This window comes from Conger conger, chromosome 6 (genome assembly GCF_963514075.1).
Source record: "Conger conger chromosome 6, fConCon1.1, whole genome shotgun sequence".
NCBI lineage: Eukaryota > Metazoa > Chordata > Actinopteri > Anguilliformes > Congridae > Conger > Conger conger.
The window spans coordinates 36,646,480-36,671,027 of record NC_083765.1 but is presented as its reverse complement, the minus strand read 5'-3'; the positions used below and the strand labels follow the sequence as shown (position 1 = coordinate 36,671,027).

General features: G+C 46.8%; 1 protein-coding gene across 3 annotated transcripts in view; it reads right to left on the bottom strand.

Moving 5' to 3' along the window:
• cdh13 (cadherin 13, H-cadherin (heart)) overlaps positions 1-24,548 on the bottom strand; it is a 487,792-nt gene that overhangs the window by 262,685 nt on the left and 200,559 nt on the right. For 2 of the 3 annotated variants that reach the window (XM_061246305.1, XM_061246304.1), the window contains exon 5: positions 13,413-13,565. The exons of the other annotated variant lie outside the window; for it this stretch is intronic. In XM_061246305.1, the coding sequence (XP_061102289.1) occupies positions 13,413-13,565 (153 nt within the window). The remainder of the gene's footprint in view (positions 1-13,412; positions 13,566-24,548) is intronic. 3 annotated transcript variants of the gene reach the window in all.

Below are 24,548 nucleotides of genomic sequence, written 5' to 3'. Positions count from 1 at the left end.
TAGGCCAATTCAGGGGATGGGGGTGACACGTCCCCTGGGCCTTTACAGACAGCTATGTCAAAACCCGCACCGCAAAAACCCCAAAATAACTCAATCTCAACAAGTCTTTTAGTCTCATATCGACTTATTTGTTTAACTTTTTTGCTAAATAATAAATATTGCCAATGAGGTAATATTTTATAATATAATTTATCAAAAGATAAATTATTTAAAAAATAAGATCAAAAGTCTTATTACAAGAGTGAAACACTTGTTAAGCGACTTTTCGCAGTACCCCAGCGCCCCCTCCCCCGCACATTTGAAAGTGAAATGGTGCTCTGCTGGATCACACAGGTGGAGCCGCGGAGCACAGACCGCTGCACACGCTCACTCCGGGCCGCTGCTCGGCTCCTGTCCGCGGAGCCGTTAGAGCGCGCTCCAATTACCCGCAAAGAACGGGCAGGCGGTATGTCCCGGGGACCCGGGGACCCGCATTAACGAAGGGCGGGATCCGCAGACGCTTTCAAATGTTAAATTACACCGCGGCCCTGCTTTGATAACTCGTAATTATGCGGCGCTGGCAATGCTAACGGACACGCTTAGCGCCCCCGTGATCGCTGTCCTTTTGTTTTGAAAACAACGTTATTGGACGGGTTCAGAAACGGCCGAGTCCGGCGCGCAGGCTTGCATTTCAATGCGGTGTTAAATGCCGGTCGCGTCACCGCCTGTTTCTCACTGGAGATGTGAGAGGTTTGGGACGTTTCATCCGGGGCCTGCCTGGACGAGACTGGGTTGAGTTCTTTTGTTACGCTTTCGTAAATTTCAACTTTAGACCACGTCAATGCAAGTGCGTATCAGTATCCGGACCACAATTCCAATTCAATTCAGGATATTACTCATTACAGTAGAGTGGAATTAATTTATTAAAAGTCTATGATGTTTAATGAGCATTAACGGAATTGCAATTATGTTTTGGTAATGAATTAACTTGACTGTACCCCAGGCATCTAGCGTGCATGTGACTGCGATAGGTACACAGCAAAATGTAGTGCGTTATTTAAACTCCAACAGACTACACATCCAATGTACTCTGTAAGAGTTGATTTAACACTCAAAACTGTTTAAACTCTTCTTTACTCCCTCTGCGGTCAACCCTCTGGCCAATCAGAAGCTGCGTGGTGGGCACCATTGTGGTTGGATTCCAGAGGGTGGCTGTGTACCAAAACCCTCCCTCTCTCCCTCCCTCTGCGGTTAACACTCTGATTCAGAAGCCTTGTGGTGGGCTGTGGAGTGTGGTGGTTTACTCTGCGCTGTGGAAGAGCGTATTAGGAGGAGTCACAGGCTCTGCCTCTGCTGGCTGTTCCTCTGAGGGGAGGTCTGATGTGAGAGAGAGAGATAGAGAGAGAGAGAGAAAGACAGAGACAGAGAGAGAGAGAGAGAGAGAGAGAGAGAGACGGCAGGGGCCACATCCCTCACACCACGTTTAGGTCCTCCTGGATCTCGACCAATCGGCCAGCACGGCCCTGTCTGTCCACAGCGCCCCCCACGCCTCGGTCAGGATAATGCGAGCATGGTGCGTCCAGCTCGCCCTCCTCCCCTGCAGAACTGTACACCTGCTCAATCAGAATATGACCACACACGCTGACGTTTTCATAACGCTCTGACTCTAAAACTCCTCTCCTCCCCCTCCCTCCCTCCCTCCCTCCCTCTTCCATCCCCTCTCCCGCTCACGCGTTCTCCGGCGATGACAGAAGACACAGAGAACTGCCGCGGACTTTACGACTCGTCAAGTTCCTTCCCATTAACATCCAATTAACGTTAATTTTCCATGTAATTAAACTTAATTAGAAAATAATGTTTGACATTGCAGCCCAAGAAGAAGAAGATGAAAGAAAAAAAAACCTCAAACCAAGCCAACAGCTCGACAACGAGAACATGAGTCACTTATAAAAAAGCTGTTTATTTTCTGTTTCTTTGTTTCCAGATCTTTTCACAGAGAGTCACCTCTTTATTGCTTAAGGTCAGACAGGCACGGCATAAATCTATTCTGCCGCAGGAGAGCTCTGCTCGCTCGATATCATAAACATCCGCTGCATATGTATATTATAAGTCCGGCCATTGATTTTATCTGCTAATGCGGTGTCATTAATATGCTGATTTACGCTGACCTTGTGAACATCCCCCGGACAGCGTCAGTCAATCATCGTTAACCTACCGGATGAAATGATTCAATAATCACCCAGCTCCTCTCTTTAATTCTGTAATGTAATATTTATGCGCGGCACTCGCAAGAGTCACAGGCTGACAGAGCTCACCTGACCGATGGAAGGGAGGGAGGGAAAGTGAGAGACAGATTGGGGGAGAGAGAGAGCGACAGAGAGAGAGATAGAGAGAAAGACAGAGAGAGAGAGGGACAGACAGAGAGAAAAAGAGATAGAATGCACAAAATATGAGGACATATGGAAATGATTATTTTCTAAAATTGGAACTATTTCCCTTATTACAATAATAAATAATAAAAACTCCCCTACAATAAAGAATGTGTGGAATTGGCTGTGAGACACGTGGCCTGTCACTGAATGAGGGGCAGCAAGTGAGGCACCATTTCTGCTTTCTGTCCTGTTAGTAGTTTTTCTTTTTATTACTACTGTCCTTATTAGTGTTTATTTAACTTGTATATTGTGTGTAAGTTTGGCGTTGGTTATTTGTGTGTTTATCTGCAGCCTATCGTCTTAGCCAGGTACTGGTGGGTTGTTATAGGGCGACAGTGTAGCAAAATGTTTGCAGTTGCGTCCCAGTGGTGGCATGGCGTGGATAACAAACCAGGAATCCCGACTCGGGCCTTTTTGTGTGGAGTTTACATTAGTGGCTAAGGGACATGACTGGGACCAAGAAGGTTGGTGGTTCAAGCCCCGGATTAGCCAAGATAAGATCCACAAAGTTGCTGGGCTCTAGAGCAGGGCCCTTAACCCCGCATCGCTCCCCGGGCACTGCACAGTGGCTGATCAGATCACAGTACCTGCTAAATGGCTAAGATGTGAGCGTATATGTAACTTAATTGGCTGGCAGCCTTCTGATGCAGTGGCGTCTGCCTTCACTTCCACCCTGCTTAATTTCAGCAGGGACTCACCGTCCTGCGGGACCTCTGGTGTCACGCACAGCATTGCGCTGCGAATGTCTTAATACGCACGCGGACTGCAAATTACGTACGTTTTCATCCCACTGACTCTCGCCCGAGTTACGAAACATCAGCTCCTTCAGGCGAATGTACACTCAGCGCTAATTTAACAGAGTTTTCATGCTGTTTGTAACAGGAGCTTGACTAATTGTTGAATAATCACGTACGTGGCAATACACTGTATCACTCCAGGTTGGAGTACCATCCATTGAGTTCCAAGCCCTTTGTGATTTATAGAATAAGCAGGAGCCAAAAGGCCGCCTTTGTCTTTAAGTCTCATTGTGTATAAATGATGTAGCTTTACACTGTCATAAGCCATAAGGAATAAAGTGCAGAAAGAGAGGAGGGCATGCCCACGTGCTGCTTTAGTCAGATGAGCGATAATTAACTTTCCCTAGATATCGGTGATCCTGAAGAGCAACCGGAGGCCGTCATTGGAGCAGATGGAGCGCCCTGATGAGAAATCGAAAGCTGTCATTGGAGGAGACGGTCCGCTGCGATGAGAAACCGGGGGGCCGTCATTGGATCAGACAGGGAGAGCGGAACGGCGTGCCAAGGCTCGGGACTGCAAGGGGGGGTAGGGGAGACGGATCTATGGCGGACAAACAGCTGTTCTAACAGATGTGTGGATCTATTACTGCCTCAAATCTATGTCAGAGTCTCCGGCATTTCAGTATGAGTATCCACAGGGTCAGTCGACTGGAATTACAGTAATATCTACTGTACAGAATCACACTCTCACACACTCATTCCCTTTACAGACATCATTTCAGTATGAGTATCCACAGGGTCAGTCGACTGGAATTACGGTAATATCTACTGTACAGGATCACACTCTCACACACTCATTCTCGGTGCAGACATCATTTCAGTGTGCTGACATTTCAGTATGAGTACCTACAGGGTCAGTCCATTCCATAAGCCTACACTATTGCAGTAATATATACAGTATAGTAGCAACCCATTCTCTGTGCATACATCATTTCAGTGTGCTGACATGTCAGTATGAATATCTACAGGGTCAGCTCATTCCACAAGCCAACAATTTCAGTAATGGCTGCAGCATCACGCCATTCTCTGAGGGAGCATTATTTTAGTAATTCTCCAGGAGCTAACATTGTTTCAGTATGGATATCTATTGGATCACCAGCAGAGGTGAAAAATCCAGGTTTAGAAAGTAAAAGTCCTCCCCAGTATTTTGTTCCAATCACATGTTTTTGCTAATTATAATTCTTCAGCCACAAGGTAGAATTAATTACTGAAATTATCTGGTTGAGTTCATGGTTGGAAGAAACACAGGGCAGGACTTTTACTTTCTGACCCCTGGACTTTCCAACTCTGATCAACTCATTCAGCCCTGGTTTTCCTTTCTCCAGAACTGAACAATTTGTGCTATTGTTTGGTCAGAACGTCTTCCCACCTTTACCCTCACTTTACTCCCAGGTAAAGTGAGGGTAAAAACCAGCAATTTCCGCATTAATGATCTCTGATCAACAAAATCAATCTCTACACTGAGCCAGCATCATTACAGTACAACTGTATCTATACAGGATGAAACCTGAGTCAGCTTATTTCAGTAATACTGCAACTACAATATCGGCCAATTTTTTTCAGTCGGAATATGTACAGGATCAGCCCATTCCCTGAGTCAGCTTTATTTCAATAAGACTGCACCTACAGTATCAACCAAAATGTTTTCAGTAGGACTAGCCACAGGATCACGACATTCTGACATTATATCAGTCTACTGACATTTCAGTATTAATATCTAAATATCTTATATCAGAGCATTTTACACCACTGAACTCAGAAGCATTAGGAGTGTTGACAAAAACTGGGAAATAATATTTGCAGTCTGGGGTATGCACTCAATAAAAGGCCCAGAAATGTATTACAGTTTGTTCAATTGGGGGCCAAGCAGTGAAGCGGCGTGGGCACACAGTGTGTTTCTACCTTTTCTTATTATTCATCATCATCAAGGTTGCCTATGGCAGCCCCTAGAACCATACGGTAATACGTTTTGAAATTTGGCACACTGATTAGGGAGAGTCTCCTGATTCTTTTCACCATGATTCATGTCTTCACCTCGATTGCTCTATCACCACCAACGGGTCAATGTTGGAGGTATGTTTATGCATGCTTGTTGGAAAAATTAGGTACCATTGGATTCCTTGGATCAAGCTGAGTTCAACGTCAATTTCCCCCATATTGGATTTTCCGTCATATTGGATTTTCTGAAAAAGTTTTCAACATTTTCACAGGCCACAAATTTAGTCAAATCTTCACCAAATTTAGCATGGATGATGTTCAGACCAATCAGACGGATTTTAGATTTTTGAAAGTGCTCGTCTGTCACAGCCAACCAAAATCGGCGGTGAAGTTGACAAATAAAAAATAATTTGACCACTGGGAGGTGCCGCAATAAGTCAAAAATGTATTTTGCCCAATTACTGTTGATGTGTTTGCCTTACAAAAGTAATTCTCGTGTGTGGTTTTATCTTGGGAGATCCCCAGGTAGAGACAAAAACAGTCGTCCATTACAATCAATCGAAAATGGCAGTGAAGTCGCCAAACATGAAGTGAGGTCATAACTCAGCGACACTCTGATGTATCAAAACCAAACTTGGTACATGGAATTTTTTTTTACTAATAACTGCCGATGTGTTTGCTGGTGATACCATGAGAGATCCCAAGGCCGAGACATGACAACTTTTCACATCAACCTAATGGATGTGGCCGGCATATTGAATTTTAGCGAAAGTTTTAAAACATTTCACAGGTCACAAAGTTTGCCCAATCTTCACCAAATTTGGCGCAGATGATCTTCGGATCAAGCCTCACAAAAGTTATCAGATGGATTTTTTATTTTCAAAATCGTTTCTTCAGTACAGCCAATTGAAATCGGCAGCCAATCATGCTGTATTACTGTGGGCCGAGAGGTATTTTGATCTGCTGTACAGATATAAGAGATATTTTCTCTGCAACACTAGATGCCAAACTGACTTTTCCAGAGAGGGCCTGAACTGTTTCAATAGTTTCATTATTATTTATATTGTTTTATTATAACCACATTGTATAATGACAGAGCAATTAGCATGATCCAACTCGTGTTATGCGCCAAAAAAACAAACACTTAAATGCATTACAACAAGTTTTAAACAGAGGCTGCATAATGCATAGTTTTAAGAAAAAAACCCTCACTGGAGTCCGAAGATCAATAGAGAAATCATACCGTTAATAGCCAAGCAGGCCATTAAAGGGTTAATAAAAAATAAAAACAAAATTTAATAAACAGTGGCTTTCATGACAACAGCGACATCACAGGAATCCGAAACGCAAACGGTTGCGTGCTGCATTCCGTCACCTAGAGCCGCAGGTCTTCCGCCACACCCCAGTCCAAACAAAAGCAGTGAATCGTAACAGACAGAGCCCTCGACCCGCAGGGAGAACGAGGGCAGAGGAGGCAGGCGCGAGCCCTGGTCTTTTTCCAGTCACTTCTTTTTCACCTCCTATCTCCTTGCTCTCTGCCTGACCCAGAAATCGATCAAGGTCCACCATCTTTAAGGCCGTTCCAAACCCGTTAAATGTTCCTTCTAAGAACTAGGAGCTAGATTAGGAGGCTCCCAAACTTTTTGGAGCAAGGAAAAATGAACGCATCCTTTTGCGGAAGTATTTATTCAGCATATGCGCTGCATAAATGATCCACCTGTGTGTACACCTCTCCCCATCTGCCACGTCTGTAACTGCCGTGGCTTCGAACTGACGTTTGAAGGAGCAAGGGCATTCCGTTTGCCTAGTTCACGTTTTCTCGATTTCCCCGTCTTCACTTCCATTTCTTGCTCTGTTTCTTATGTCTCCCGACGGGAGAAGCGGGGAGCAAGAAACGGATCAAGGGAAGGAAAGAGGAGGAGAAAATAAGGGATTGGAAAGAGCTCACTGTTTACCCGTGTGGCTGTGTGAGCCAGGGAGAGAGCGCGAGCCGTAGTCTCTCTGGGGGCCCTGTCTCTCCAGTCTTATTAAGGGGAGGAGGAGGAGGAGGAGGAGGGCCGTGTGGCTGGGAGTTTAATGAGGCGTAATCCATTAAAACCTCCTGCAGTTTTTTACAGCGGACGGGTCAGCGCTCCTGGGTCCAGAGAGAGGCTCCGCCGCTGTCAAAGTTTCATCACTGCGAGTCGAGGTGTTACTGTGAGCTAAATAAAGAGGTCGCCAGCATTCACACACATGCAGGATGCTGTATTTCTCAATGGCTGGATCCACCTCTCTCTCTCTGCCTCTCTCTTACTCTCTCTCACTACCTTCCATCTCTCTCTCTCTCTGCCTCTCTCTTACTCTCTCTCTCTACCTTCCATCTCTCTCTCTCTCTGCCACTCTCTCTTCCCTTTGCCTCTCTCACTCTCTCTCTCTGCCTCTCTCTTACTCTCTCTCTACCTTCCCTCTCACTCTCTCTCTCTGCCTCTCTCTTATTCTCTCTACCTTCCCTCTCTCTCTGCCTCTCTCTTCCCTTTGCCTCTCTCACTCTCTCTCTCTGCCTCTCTCTCTACCTTCCCTCTCTTACTTTCTCTCTGCCTCTCTCTTCCCTTTGCCTCTCTCTCTCTGCCTCTCTCTTCCATTTGCCTCTCTCTCTCCCTGCCTCTCTCTCTCTTCCCTTTGCCTCTCTCACTCTCTCTCTCTCCCTCTGCCTCTCTCTCCCTGGCTCTCTCTCTCTTCCCTTTGCCTCTCTCACTCTCTCTCTCTCCCTCTGCCTGTCTCCCTCTCTTTCTCCCTCTTTCTCTCTATCCCTTCTCTCCTTCTGCTGACTGCAAGAGTTCGCTTTTTTACTTGTCAGACAAGTAACACTTGGAGGCACAAATAACCACATATTCACTTTATTAAAGGGGAACTCTGGTCAAAGTCAATAATATTATATCCTTGATCATATACAGAATATGAATTATTCACACAAACATAAATCCTACACTGTTTGCTTATACACATTAATTTGAGCTTACACACATACACACACACACACACACACACACACATCTCCTAATATCAATAGCAGCACACAGCACTGCCCTAAGCTAACTCTGGATTAACCACAGCCTGTCAGTTCAAGAGTTCACTGCTTTCACCAGTGCTCCCAATCACTGATCCCAGGTCAGTTTCGGCTTCCCCTCGAGCTCCCTGGTGTGTAGTGACAGGGTTTGATAAATGGGACCTGGCTGATCTGGGTTCAGCAGCTGCCCTACTGAATAAGATTCCCCGGGTCCGAGGCAGGTCCCTGGAGCTGTGAATGTGCAGATTCATCCGAGCGTGACATGGGCTCCGTCTCCCTGACTCTCACACACTGCACTTCCCCTTTCATAATAAACAGCCTGAATGCATGATTAAGAGCTCACTGTGTCACACCATCTACGGAGGGAGAGAGAGAGACAGCGAGAGAGAGAGAGAGAGAGAGACAGAGATCGCTTTGATGTTTCATTAATTTAGACCGGATAATCTGCTGTTTTCACAACATCTGTTGCCCTTGCTCCTGAGATAAAGTGCTTTATTTGAAAAGAATGCACGTAATTTAAATCAACAAACAAGCAAGCAAACAAACAACGTATAAAACAAACAAACAAACAAACAAATAACTGCAAGGTTACAAAACGTAGCAAAGTAAGGAAGCTATCCATGCCCTCCATTAAAAACCATATTTTCTGAAGGATGCTTATGAAGTAAACCAATTAAAATAAATTGAGATGCAAGAATGGAAAGAGTCAGAATGCAAATGAGCAAGCTAATATGCTAGATCTTCCTTTAGGTGTTCAGAGGTTAGACGCCTAAGCACAAACAACCGGATGCCAATCCAAACACCCCCGGACAGATGGATGATTAAAACATATCAAAAGAGCACTTTGCGAGCGTTTTACAAAGAGCTCTTCGGGACCAGAAACGAAATGAAATGGCAGAATACACGCACACAACCCACACGCACACAACCCACACGCTGGGATCCTCTGGGAATAAAAGCAGAGGGATCAAGCCTGCCGCATGCTCATTTGGTGAAGGCCCCACGCGGTGGTGTGTGGGCCAGCTCCCAGGTCCCGTGTCTGGTGTGTGGGCCAGCTCCCAGGTCCCGTGTCTGGTGTGTGGGCCAGCTCCCGGGTCTCGTGTCTGGTGTGTGGGCCAGCTCCCAGGTTCCGTGTCTGGTGTGTGGGCCAGCTCCCGGGTCTCGTGTCTGGTGTGTGGGCCAGCTCCCAGGTTCCGTGTCTGGTGTGTGGGCCAGCTCCCAGGTCCCGTGTCTGGTGTGTGGGCCAGCTCCCGGGTCTCGTGTCTGGTGTGTGGGCCAGCTCCCAGGTTCCGTGTCTGGGCTGTGAGTGTGGTGGATGTGGCCTGTAGTTCCATAGGGAGATGTGTGGTTGGTGTGTGGGCCAGCTCCAGGGCCTCGTGTCTGGGCTGTGAGTGTGGTGGATGTGGCCTGTAGTTCCATAGGGAGATGTGTGGTTGGTGTGTGGGCCAGCTCCAGGGCCTCGTGTCTGGGCTGTGAGTGTGGTGGATGTGGCCTGTAGTTCCATAGGGAGATGTGTGGTTGGTGTGTGGGCCAGCTCCAGGGCCTCGTGTCTGGGCTGTGAGTGTGGTGGATGTGGCCTGTAGTTCCATAGGGAGATGTGTGGTTGGTGTGTGGGCCAGCTCCAGGGCCTCGTGTCTGGGCTGTGAGTGTGGTGGATGTGGCCTGTAGTTCCATTGGGAGATGTGCGGTTGGCGGTTGCATCGCCCACGGTAGAGGAAGGTTTGGTGAGGGGTCCATATTCCATTGCTATCTAGCGACCCCTGCTGGTCAACTGTGGACCACGTGTTAACCCCATGAGTCCCATGAGAAAAAAAGCTTAAGTATATTAAGACATAAGACATAATACAACTGTCTTGGATGTTGAAGTGACACTATCTTAAAAAATGTATTTTATTTATTTATTTCATTTATTTTAATTGAATGTCCCTTATGTTAAGAGAAATACTGTATAGAGCTCAGGGGAGCCGAGATTTCAGGACATAGGGTCTCAGAAGGCGAGCTGAAAGGGAAGTTAGAGCACTAGCTCCCGAGATGTGACGTACACGTGAATGAAACAGGGTTAAGGGTTAGGGTTATTTTTTTCTGAAGGGTGGAGAATTGATTTGACTGACATTAAATGAGGAGGGGGAAGAATGCATACTGCTGTGTGAAAGTATATTGATTGCGGGGAAATGGAAAATTGACAGGCATTTGATCGCCATACACGCCCACTGGTACACAGTCATGTAAAACCTACAATTCAATCGTTTTCCAGGAAGTGGACGGAAAACAGCTTCGGAGTGAAAATGATGATTTTCAGAATTTTGTGGAATACATACTCTAAGACTGTGAGGAGCGGGGCTGGGGGGCTCTGATTAAGGCAGAATTATGAGCCTCTTCCCCGCCGCTGACAGCCCCGTAGGACGTGTGGTGGAGCGTTTCTGTTACAAACCCCCGGCTGCGTCTGTGTGTGCTAACGCTCGCACTGCCCCTGGTGTGACACAGGAGAATTAGCTGTGTGAGTCTCATCCTCCCGCCCTGGTGTTAATCTGTGTGTGTGTATGCTCATGGGACTGTATGTGTGTGTGTGTGTGTGTGTGCGCATGTGTGGGTGGGTGTGCGTATTTCCCTGTGTGTGCGTGTGTGAGTCTCATCCCCGCCCTGGTGTTAATCTGTGTGTGTGTGTGTGTATGTGTCCGTGTATGTGTGTGCTCATGTGGGAGTGTGTATGTGCATATGCCTGCATGTGCATGGAGTTTATAAGCAGGCCCTTTAAATCCCCTCAGTCCGGCGTGTGTGAGATTAAGGCTGTGTGTGTGTGTGTGTGTGTGTGTGCGTGTGTGAGATTACGCCTGTGTGTGTGTGTGTGTGCGCATGTGTGGGTGGGTGTGCGTATGTGCCTGTGTGTGTGTGAGCATGTGTGTGTGTGTGTGTGTGTGTGTATGTGTCCGTGTATGTGTGTGCTCATGCGGGAGTGTGTATGTGCATATGCCTGCATGTGCATGGAGTTTATAAACAGGCCCTTTAAATCCCCTCAATTCGGCGTGTGTGAGATTAAGGTTGTGTGTTAGCTGTTTCAGTCTCACCCTCACAGCAGGAGAGAGGTGCGGATTTTCACAAAGCATCTGCTCCTGGGAGCGGATTCGCCTGTCTGTGCTACACCTCCGCATTTAAGCTGCATATATTAAGGATAAGATGGCACTCAGCTCCTCTATGCTGTCTGCGAGTTTGTGGTGTCTCACTGCTGCTGTGAGTTTGGGAGAGGGGCAACGTGGGAGATGGAGTTCTGAAGGAGACACATCCCAGCCAAACTCACAGCAGCACTGACACACACCAAAGCTACAGCGGAACTGTGAGTCTGGAGTGTCTTATAGCTGTAGTGTGTTTGTGAGAGGGGTGTCATGGGAGATGGAGTTCTGAAGGAGGAGAAATTTGCACACTAAAGCCACAGCAACAACAACACATGATGACCTTGCAGATGCACAGACCTACACCAAATTCACAGTTACACAAACACATACCTGATTGCCATAACACACTCCAAACCCACTGCCACACAGACCCACACAAATGCCATCCTAGCACTGATTTAACCCAGAATCGTGCAAAACTCACACTGATCCACACTGGAATATGTGTGTGCCAAACACTAAGCACCACTAGCTCACACTCACACTTTCAGTCACACATGCACACATTCAGTTCAACACTGACACACAATAATAACCCACAACATTATTGCATTTGGCCACAACAACTCTGACACCAATAACAATCCAGCACAGGCAGTTCCCCCAGCATCCTCTAGTTTTGGTATATTATATACCCTGTATTATTTTAATATTGCCATTTTATAATTGTATAATTCAGTAAGTACTATAAGTGAACCACCTCAATGTACACAAACACAAAAAACAATGCTAAAATATTATACCTCTACCATCACATACCCAAGAAGAATAGGTTTCAGTTTTATATCTTCAAAAATACTACCCTCCTGTACAACAACATCAAAAAAGTGCCCTCCTGCACCGTAAAACCAAAACCCACAGCAGCACCCCTGTACCAGCATTAACCGGTAAACCTCAGACTGCGATGCCCTGGTGTTATAAAGACAGACCTTCTCCCAGGAGCGCAAACAGAGCCGTGAATGTCAAATAATTTTCATCACCAACCAGCTGCACCCCCTCATCCACACCCCCCACCCTCCCTCCATCCTCCGCTGCCCGTCTCGGGAAAAATGAGTTGTCACGCGCGATGCGTACCTGTTTAGATATTAATTCCACATTCATTAAAATGAAATAAAAAGTGGTGGGGGTTGAGTAGGCGCTTCATTGGGGCCGTGGAGTCTGACGCCTTGAACCGAGGCGACGGAGATAAATAAACGACGAGCTGGGCGAATGATGTTTCTCATTTCCGAAGCGGCGTGTAATTCACAGGGAACGTGCCCGGGCTGGACCGCGAAAATGGTGGATTATCAGATCGAGACAAGAGAGGGCGGGAAGTGCATCTCTGCTGACTGTTCGGCGCTGAGGGAAATTATAAATATCCTCACTTCGGCCAAAACTTGTTTAAACAATATCTGTGTAATGTGCCCTGGTGTAAAATCCAGCTAAGACCACCTTGAAATGACCAGCTACCGGCGGTTTCAAAACATGGCATGAGCTTGTCAAACCAGGTCTGAACTGGTCAAACAGCTAAACCATGTTGTGCTGGTCTGACCTAACAGCAGGTTTCATAACCTAGCTTGAGCTGTTTTTTTTAGCTGGGTGGGTCCCAATGGTGCTGACAAATATCAGGAGACGACAGGTCGCATATGAAGAGGGTTGCTGCGTGGGAATCCCAGCCGTTGCGCTAGCTTTCCTGCTATCACAGCTAGCATCGGTATCGCCTTCCCTCCAGCTACGCCTGCCATGCTCCCCTGACTTTGGTTCAGGTCCTCAGCATCTCACAGAGTGTACTTATTGATCTTTGAGGGTGTTTTTATGGTGCTTCTGCAACCTGGATTTGCTAAGCACCCAAGAGAGCAGCGTAACAGTTACACCAGCAGGAAAAGAGTATGTGACAGAGGCGGAGGAGGAAAACAAACTCACGCAATCAACACAGTCAACACAGCCCGTAAACCAGCGAAGAGCAAAAATGCACAGAATGAAAAGATAAAGAAAGATACTGTACATTTCTGACCAAAACACACACACACACACACACACACACACACACACACACACGGGCAGCACTCACGTGGTAGAAGGCGATGGCCTCTCTGTCGAGTGGTCGGCTGACCATCACCTCCCCGGTCATCCTGTTGATGCTGAACACATCCTTGGGCTCCTGGTCCACACCCTTCCCCGTCAGCCGGAAGCTGTGGTTCTCCTGCTTTTCCACCGTAATCACCTGCCGGTCGAACACGGTCGTACGCGGTCAGACACGGTCGTACGCGGTCAAACACAGCCGCCGTGACAATACATTGTGGATTTTATTGATTATGCTCTCGGTGAGGATATTGGCTTGATTGAGTACACCATTTCTGGAGATACAAGATGGATTCTTATAACTGTGAGTGGAGATTGGGCTGATGGATTCGCTCAGTGTTCTGGAGTGATTACTGTGTTTCTGCAGCAGCGGTGTTAGGGAGACTGATGGGACTTGCCCTACGATATTGGGTGGGTTTATTTAGCCGTGGATGGACTGAGGCGGTGTGTGACACGCAGCGTGTGTGTGTGTGTGTGTGTGTGTGTGTGTGTGTACTCACATGCGACTAGAAAGGCGGGCGTTTCCCAGAAGTGTCCCAGGTCAGGCAGCAGATTAGAGAGCACAAAGAAGAGTCACAACACGTTAGAGACACGCATGCAGTCACACGCAGGCAGAGTAAACACAGCAACACCCCTGGACCTCCATGACAAACCTTCCCACTCCACGGGGCAGTTGACAAAGAGCCCTCGCTCAAACGTTCTAGGCCAAAACGGTCCTTTGTCTGGGAGCTTTCACACTTCACACCTGTGATCGAGGGTCCCATAAAGAGCAGAAAAGGGTTTCTCTATGGTGACCAGATGATAATCCCACAGGTGCACTACAGGACAGGTGATACCTCCCACAGATGAACTACAGAACAGGTCATATCTCCCACTGGTGAACTACAGAACAGGTGATATCGCCCACAGATGAACTACAGGACAGGTGATATCTCCCACTGTTGAACTACAGAACAGGTGATATCTCCCACAGATGAACTACAGGACAGATGATATCTCCCACTGGTGAACTACAGGACAGGTGATATCTCCCACTGGTGAACTACAGGACAGGTGATATCTCCCACTGGTGAACTACAGAACAGGTGATATCTCCCACTGGTGAACTACAGAACAGGTGATATCTCCCACAGATGAACTACAGGACAGGTGATATCTCCCACTGTTGAACTACAGAACAGGTGATATCTCCCACAGATGAACTACAGGACAGGTGATATCTCCCACTGGTGAACTACAGAACAGGTGATATCTCCCACAGATGAACTACAGGACAGGTGATATCTCCCACTGGTGCACTACAGGACAGGTGATATCTCCCACAGGTGAACTATGGGACAGGTGATATCTCCCACAGATGAACTACAGGACAGGTGATATCTCCCTCTGGTGCACTACGGGACAGGTGATATCTCCCACAGATGAACTACAGGACAGGTGATATCTCCCACTGGTGCACTACGGGACAGGTGATATCTCCCACTGGTGAACTACAGGACAGGTGATATCTCCCACTGGTGAACTACAGAACAGGTGATATCTCCCACTGGTGAACTACAGAACAGGTGATATCTCCCACAGATGAACTACAGGACAGGTGATATCTCCCACTGGTGCACTACAGGACAGGTGATATCTCCCACAGATGAACTACAGGACAGGTGATATCTCCCACTGGTGCACTACGGGACAGGTGATAAGAGTTATATGTGTTTATGTAAGAGGCACGCACATCAGGTACACTGTACAGAAAACTATAGTTCCATGCCAGGTGATTATGAGCATTCAGACATTTTATTGTTTCTAGTCAGACTGCGGTACTCTTTAGCAAAAAAATCTTTAAAAAAAAAAACCTTGATATATAGATGCCTCCACAAAACTATCAACAGAGTAAATGAAAGATGAAAATAAAATATGTGAGGAAAATAAGTCTTGAGTGTGCATGCTGTCAGAGCACAATACAGAGAATGCAAGAGCTCTTGAATTGCACTATAAAAGTATTTTATTTTCCCAAAAAAAGAATGTAATGGCAGTTTTCTTCTGGTTTGAAATGCAGGTTCTGTTGACTTTAGGCAAAGTACCATTGTCAGGGAAACTATGTGAAGCTTCAAGCTGTCCTGAGAAATGGCAGGAAAAGTGCTTTTCAGAGCCATAGGAGATCTGAACATTGCTTTAATAGCAGTGAAATGCATCTGTCAAACTGTTAAAAATGAAGCTCGCCTCTGCAGCTAATTGTCACCTGAGAATGAACCTGTGCACTCTAAGAAAATGTTTATTGTCAGTACACACACACTCTCTCACACACACACACACACAAACAAAGGCATGAACATACATATACACACGGAAACATACAGTACACATGAGCGCACATCTCTAAACACACAAACATGTACACACACATTTGATTTATCTTTATTTCATTCTCTCTCTCTCTATCTCTCTCACAGAGAGAGACACACACACACACACACACAGAAACCTGAGTGAGTTGGGGAAATAAAATGGAGCACACAAGGGGGAAAGCACAAGGGCAGGAAAGTTTTGGGTCCCCAGGGTTACGTGATCCAATGTTGCGCAGGTGCAGAGATCTCCCTAATCGTGGGAGGTGATCGTGCGTCACTCCACTTATCAGCCCAAAGCTGAGGATTTGAACAAAAAGCCCAGAGCCGTGTCGTAATCCAGGAAGATCCTCCACTTATTCTCTGATCTCATAATCTTGCAAGTCAGAAGGATGACACTAGGTTGTTTACTCTAGTTACAGTACAGACCCTAGTTACAGTAATTAGAACCAGACGGCCATTAAGACAGTGTCCTGATCCTACACTTCATTAAAAAGAGCTTTAGAGGGTCATTCACACCCTCTAACTATGCATACAGGCACATGCGCATGCAAACACACACACACACACACACACACACACACACACACACACACACACACATACACGTACATGCAGGCACACACAGACACACATGTACACAAACAAGATACAAACATAACATACACACTGACAAAATGCATATGCACTTTCACACAGCTACACAGAACAATACACATGCTATACATGCAAGCACACACACACACACACACACACTGCAGCTCATTTACAAAAATCTGTGTCCTTGGATTTGTGAAGTGTGAAGTGCTTTGTAAAAAATGAGAAATTAAGGTTTTCTCGGGGACGTCAAATAAATGGACCCCCTGTGTCTTCTCCGGAAACTGACGGTGCCAGAGCAGGAATTAATGCCAAAAAAGAATGTTTTTCTCTAATTACTGGACTTAAAAGCAATACAGGTCTACGATATATTATTTTTTTTTAACATTCTATGTGTGCCAGTCTGAAAACAGCTCACACTTCAAACTATCCCGTCTTCTAGCCCCATGTGAGGAGGTTTGTGAAGAACAAAGTTTGTATGCTGCACAAAGATTCCTCCATGTTTTTCCACTCCTGCCGTCTGTTCTGTGCCGCAGGCCTGCCTAAAGTCCCGCCCTCACACCTCCGGTCAAACACGATTGGCAGGAAGCCCGCCCAATCGCCCTCATCTTCCTCCTCCTCCCCGCCTTCCCCTCCCTCTTCCCACAATGCCTCTCTTTCCTCTGGAGGAGGCTCCGGTGTTGTCGGGAGGGCTGCGAGTGTCCTGGATCGGGTTATTTTAGGAGCGCTCGCTCTTTTTCGTAAAACTGGGTCACGACGCGCTCCGTACTGCTCTTTACATCCCCGCTCTTATTATTGATTCCGCTCCCACGGATGCAGCCGGCGCATTGTCACATGAAGAAGGGGAAGAGACGTTTAGAAGTGGAATCGCTTGTTTATCAGCGAGCGCCTGCTGAGAGTAAACGCTTACGCGCGGGGCCGAACGCCAGCCCCAGACGCGGCGGAGACGGCTGAGGGGAGCGTCTCCTCACAGACCGCCTGACTCTGCGGGGAGTGTGAGGAAGAGCGCGAGGAAGAGCGCGTGTTTAACGTGCGAAGGTAACGTGACGGGCTGGTGCCGGGCTCTTCAGAGCGATCGGGGCAGGGAGAGAGCGCGGAGGCGGGGTGAGGTGTGCGGGGGGTGGGGGATGGGGGTGGTCTGTCACATGGATGGATTCACGGTAAGGGGGTTTGACAGCCAGCCCTCCCCTGTGTAGCCTGCAGGTACTGTCCTACCCCCCCCCCACACACACACACACACACATACACACTCACACACACACACACACACACACACACACACTACCTCTGCACCATCAAGAGCATTCTGGGAGGAGAGCATCGCCCACTACCTTCACGTCTCATCGCCATAAGGCTGACATGAAAGGGAACCGTGTTCCTCCCTTGAGTTTTGACCTCATCCACCTCTACAGCACCCTCTGCTACATAGCTCCAGTGCACAGCAAACATGCACACTCCACTACAATACAATAAACTCCACTACAATACAATACACTACACTACACTACATTACACTACACTCCACTATAATACACTCCACTAAAATACAGTCCACTCCACTACAATACACTCCACTCCACTACAATACACTCCCCTACACTACAATACACTCCACTACAATACAGTCCACTCCACTACAATACACTACACTCCACATCAATACACTCCACTCCACTACAATACACTCCACTCCACTATAATACACTCCACTACAATACACTCCACTACAATACAGTCCACTCCACTACAATACACTCCACTCCACATCAATACACTCCACTCCACTACAATACACTCCACTATAATACACTCCACTTCACTACAATACACTCCACTACAATACACTACACTCCACTACAATACACTCCACTCCACTACAATACACTCCACTACAATACACTCTACCCCACTACAATACACTCCACTACGATACAATACACTACAATACACTACACTACAATCCACTACATTACACTACACTCCACAATACGATACACTCCACTACAATACAATACACTCCACTACACTACACTCCACTACAGAACAATACACTCTACTGCAATACAAGTAGAACAATGGAAACTGAAGGCACAAACAATGTCGATTGGAGTTCTTGTGAAACGCAATTCCGCATTACACCATGCGCCAGATTTCGTGTCCCAGAAAACATTTTGTAATCTATTGTGATTTAAAAAGTTACATTTCAGGGCTAGAGTTAACAAAAAGTACAATTTCACACAAAAGTTTGAATGTTGCAATAAGACTGGGGATGGTGTTGTGTTCAGGGGTTACTCAAATGCCAGAAGTGATTACATAAAACTATAACGTACCACCTGCTTTCAGGAGTTCTTAAAATCCCCTACACAGAGGGGAAAGTTGCAATTAAGAAATGCGTAAAATTAGACCTCATATTTAATTTGCCTAATTTTCACATTCTCCACCCTTTTCCGCATGTTCTCCCCTAGGTATGAATATGCATGAGGAGATTTAACTTTGGATCAAGAGCAAAGCCGCAGAGTGATGTAATCCCCGCAAATCACATCCGCATAGGGATTTTGAGCCAGTAGGACCTGACATAAATCTGACACAGATATCACCACCTTGTAGCGGCTGCTATTGAACAAGCCATTCCAAGCCCCAGTGTCACATGAACTCAGGCAGAGTACATTCAATTCCGATCAGGCTCTCTGTAAGCAGGGGCAGAGCTAGCCTGGCAAGTTCACTTCAAAGGTATGAGACATTTCAACATTAACTCTGATTAAAAGAGAGAGAGAGAGATAGAGAGAGAGAGAGAGAGGGGGGGGGGGGGAGAGAGAGACAGAGAGAGAGAGAGAGAGAGAGAGCCTCTACACTCTCACATAGCGATGTCAAGCCCATTCCCAGCGTCACAGAAAGACAAACTGCGGTCCCTCAAGTGTGCAGAGGCTCCTGGCGTGTCCCAGGGGCCCTCTGGCCGTATGTGGGGCATTATTCATAAGGCCCCAGCACTGCTGCTCACACAGGCTCAGCACTTCAGGTGGTCTCAGGGAGGGGTCATAACAAGGTCAGAGCCCAGGGCTCTAATGACAGTCAGCAGAGCTGGGGCGGGATGCACGCGGTAAGTAAGAGGGAGCGCGCAGATACCCGCATCTGAGGAGGGCTGGGGGAAGAGAGAGAGAGACTGAGAGAGAGAGAGTGAGAGTGAGTGTGAGAGTGAGTGAGAGAGAGAGTGAGTGAGAGAGAGTGAGTGAGTGAGTGAGTGAGTGAGTGAGTGAGTGAGTGAGTGAGTGAGTGAGTGAGTGAGTGAGTGAGTGAGAGAGAGAGTGAGAGTGAGTGAGAGAGAGAGAGAGTGAGTGAGTGAGAGTGAGTGAGTGAGTGAGTCAGAGAGACAGAGATTGGTGGTAGATCTGCATGTAGTTGTTAAATGTACAAATGTTTGTTCATATTTCATGTTGCATTGGTGTTACATTGCAATGTTCTTGTAAAGCTGTGGAAACACATATATTTTCTTACGCCAAGCCAATAAAGCATTTTTTTAATTTGAGTTTGATATTTAAGAATACCATAACTGGGTCATTTTCCAGAAACAATAAATTATAGAGAGAGAGCGAGAGAGTGAGAGAGCGAGAGAGAGAGAGAGAGAGAGGAGAGAGAGAGAGAGAGAGAAAGTAAAGTAAAACCAACAAAGCATAATAAAAGAAACCAAGAGAAATATAGAGGAAGTGAGTGAGTGCACCTATTTTCATGCATGAGAGACTAGGGATTAAGTTCAGTTATTCAGGTGACACTTTTCTATCCAAAGCTGATTCGATGGAGAGAATCCCTTCTGGAGCAATGTGGGGTAATTTCTTGCTCAAGGGCCCAACAGCTGTGCGGATCTTATCGTGGCTACCCTGGGGTTTGAACCACCAATCTTCCAGGTCCCAGTCATGTACCTTAGCCGCTAGGCTACAGGTTGCCCCTGTACATTGACGTATTGGCCAGGTCGCCCTTGAAAGCATAAATACATCAAATAATAGAGCGGTTGAGTGCAGTAGAAAGGAAGACGCCCAATCTGATCCATGGGAGGGGGAAGAAACAGCAGCTCCTCTGACTGAGCCTCTTCGCCTCGCCCGGCGGTGAGGGCAACCAAGTCCGACGACCCGACAGCCAATAGGACGGCCCGATGGCAATCACAGGACGGCGGTTGGAAGTTTAAACCCTTCCAGCCCACCCTGGAACTTCGGTAACGCTGCAGATAAGGCTCCGCTGCGGAGCGGAGACTCTCCCAGCCGATCTCTTATCTCGCCCGAACCTCTCAGATTCTCTCTCTAAGTGCGTGTGCAATCAGCGTCGAGCCCGGGCTCACCGAGACGCGGAGAGGCCGAGACGATCGGGCGGGGAGATTGCAGGGAGAGAGTGAGAGACCGCAGTGAAGGAGGCAGTAAAACATGAATAATAACTAGGAAAATATTACTCCAGTTACAACTGTCGGCTATGACAGTAATGACTTCATAAAAGAAAAGAATGAACACTGCATTCTTTTTCTTTAAATGTATGACTACGACCACCAGCACCTTACATTAAAATACGGGGTGCGTTTGTTCCTCTCTTTTTGAGTAATAACTTGCCAGTGCTGTTTTCTGTCGAACCATTTTATATGCATTTGTCACATTGCAAAGTGCCTAAATGTAAATGCAATTTATTTCAGAGTGATGCTAGAGATTTTGGTCAGGCAACTCACGATGAATTAAGCAACATTTATTGAGGTTTAATATAAACGCAAACTTTGTCGTCAAGGCTCAGCCCCCCCCCCCCCCCCCCATGGGGGTCTTGAGGAGCAGAGCTCACAGGTGGATGCCAGGATGGTGGTGGGAGCTATTGTTTCTGAATGCATGATTTAGGAATAAGCAGGATAATAAAAGAAATGTAACAGCATGCAACGGCAGCATATGAGCGACAGAATGCCAAGACAAACAATGGAGCAGAAAGAGCCAGGCAGTCTTATGGCTTTAGCCTGCAGAAAGAGCCAGGCAGCACTATGACTTAAGCATGCAGAAGGAGCCAGGCAGGCTATGGCTTTAGCATGCAGAAAGAGCCAGGCAGCGCTATGACTTTAGCATGCAGAAGGAGCCAGGCAGGCTATGGCTTTAGCATGCAGAAAGAGCCAGGCAGCGCTATGACTTTAGCATGCAGAAGGAGCCAGGTAGGCTATGGCTTTAGCATGCAGAAGGAGCCAGGCAGGCTATGGCTTTAGCATGCAGAAGGAGCCAGGCAGGCTATGGCTTTAGCATGCAGAAAGAGCCTGGCAGGCTATGGCTTTAGCATGCAGAAAGAGAAGGCAGCAGGGCAGCTTTTGCATGATTTCCAGACCAGGGCAATTTAAGCAACGCAGCAACAGCAGGGCAGCACAGCATGGCAGAGCAGCATCTAAATGAGCAAGGCTCTGAACAGGTAAGTTTGGTGCTTTATATAGCCCCTCCCATTAGACATAAGCATCGTGTGAGGGGCGCCACTTCTCAAGTTGTCTGCCTGAACTAGCTCCACAGGCTCTGCATAATGTTTTATTGCCCTGTGTGATGGATTGGCAAGCTGTGTGTCGATGGTGAATTCCAGCCTCTTGCCCAATGCATCTACCACCTTCTACTAATAAGTGGGTTAGATAATGGATGAATGGATTATTATTAATATTATTATTAGGATTCTTCTGCTTCTTTTTCTTCTTCTTCTTCTTCTTCTCCTTCTTCTTCTGGACTGACAGACAGACACCTTTGCCCACCACAGTGCCTGCCTGTCAGTCCACCACAGACTGAGGGGACCCTGTAAGAGTGCTTTTTTCACCCGTCGGCTTGGCAACCTGCCGGCCAGTTGGCAGGATCAGCGGAGCAGGAGCCCCTGAGCCGTAAATATTACCGCTGTTCTCACCGCCGTCATCGACTAAACGCCTCACACCCCGGGCGCCGCTTCAAAAACTCCCCGTCCGACAGGGGTGACGGACTGCAGTCCAGGAGCTGGGCTCTACCATCGCAGTGTTCCCAAACGCACATCCAGACTTTAGTATTATCAGGATCTAACTCAGAAAAATCTAATAAATATGCTGTTTTTGGGCAAATATATCGTACATTCACAGTACTCTTAGGGTGTCTGTCATGCAGATCTGTGAGGAACTGCCCTGCATTTAAGTTTTTCTGTGTTAGGATGTGAAGCTTTAAAGCTCAGTATCTCAAAACTACTCAGAACTCAGATAAGAACATTATAATTCCAAGGTCATGACATGACAAGGCCTCCTATGTGGAAAATTCAGGAACACTAATGCACCTCGATTAGTATATGTGCTCCTAAATGTTTTTTCTGGTTAGCACACATCAATTTTGAGGAGCAAATGCTGCTATAAAGGGAGCACTGTAGAGCCCTGTGGTGGCCTGAAGCAGCTGCCGGTTTTGGGTGTGCTGATCAACATTGTCCCACTCACCTTTTGAGGGGAAACTTTGGTCGTTTCTCAATGCTGAGTTTGTAGTGCGACATAGGCTGTAGTCGTGGTCCGTAGTCACCCAGATTTTAAACCATGTTTATACTTTTTGCTCAGGACAAAGAACACAGTATACGTCGGGCCACAACAGAATGCCTGTGAATGCTCTGTGGTTTCTGACTATAAACTGGCCTCAAGACAGCTCCTCTGATATTGAATTTCAAGAAGCCTCGCTCCTCCAGACACTGTGGCCCTCCAGGGCTGGATTCCACCCCTCCTGGGGCCCCCCCTCCGGCCCTGACCCCTGCGGGAACCGCCCGTTTAAGACCTCGCACGTTTTCGTTTCGGGGCGAGGCCTGAGGGCTTCATGGTTGAGTGCTGTCAGGGGTGCTTGGTGGTCAGTGGCGCACGCCCCAAATAAATCCCCACCCCCCCCTCTCTGCTGGCCCTCGGCCGTTTGTCTTCCTCCTGCGGACTCTGGCGCAGTGTGAAATTCAATAATAATAAAAAACAAAAACAAAAACAGAAGCGTAAAACCTGAAAACCAGCCAGCTTTTTTTTTTTACTCAAACTGTCACCGGTGCTGAATCAATCTCTGGGCTTCATCCTTCACTCCTTGTCTGCTCTCCTCCCTCCTCTCTCTCTCTCTCATAGTGTTGTGTTCCTGTCATCCATCAGCCATTAGCTCTTTCCACTCACTTCTGGCAGCCTGCGGCTCTTTTCCTGCAAGTGTTATATTAGCGCTCTTATTGGCCAAGTTGCAGAGGGAATTAACCCAATGGGGGTGAGGGGGGTGAAGGGGTTTGGTTTGGCAGACTCATTGATTCAGTGGCTCAGTATCAAAAGCATCTAGTGGCTATCCTCACTAGATCCTTATTTCACTAATAGTTAGTTGAATGGGTTTGCATGAGTTAGTTGATTGGGTTTGGATGAGTTAGTTGATTGGGTTTGGATGACTTAGATGACTGGGTATGGATGAGTTAGTTGATTGGGATTAGATGAGTCTGTTGATTGGGATTAGATGTGTTAGTTGATTGGGTTTGGATGAGTTAGTTGATTGGGATTAGATGAGTCTGTTGATTGGGATTAGATGTGTTAGTTGATTGGGATTAGATGAGTCTGTTGATTGGGATTAGATGAGTCTGTTGATTGGGATTAGATGTGTTAGTTGATTGGGTTTGGATGAGTTAGTTGATTGGGATTAGATGAGTCTGTTGATTGGGATTAGATGTGTCTGTTGATTGGGATTAGATGTGTTAGTTGATTGGGTTTGGATGGGTTAGTTGATTGGGATTAGATGAGTCTGTTGATTGGGATTAGATGTGTTAGTTGATTGGGTTTGGATGAGTTAGTTGATTGGGTTTGGATGAGTTAGTTGATTGGGAATTGGATGAGTTAGTTGATTGGGTTTGGATGAGTTAGTTGATTGGGTTTGGATGAGTTAGTTGATTGGGAATTGGATGAGTTAGTTGATTGGGTTTGGATGAGTTAGTTGATTGGGTTTGGATGAGTTAGTTGATTGGGTTTGGATACTCTTTCACTGAATGAAACGCGACTTCTGCATTAAATGATTATCTAAACTATTCACGGCTTTGTCGACTTCTGTAAGCAGCATATTAGGCGCACTACAGTGCTACAAAAACAATAAAGATAAAGAAAGAAAGAAAGAAAAATTTTCAGAGACCTTCACTTTATCCATAATGAAATTAACTTTAAAACCATGAATAGGCCCCAGGCTCCTACACCAGCAGAACCCCTT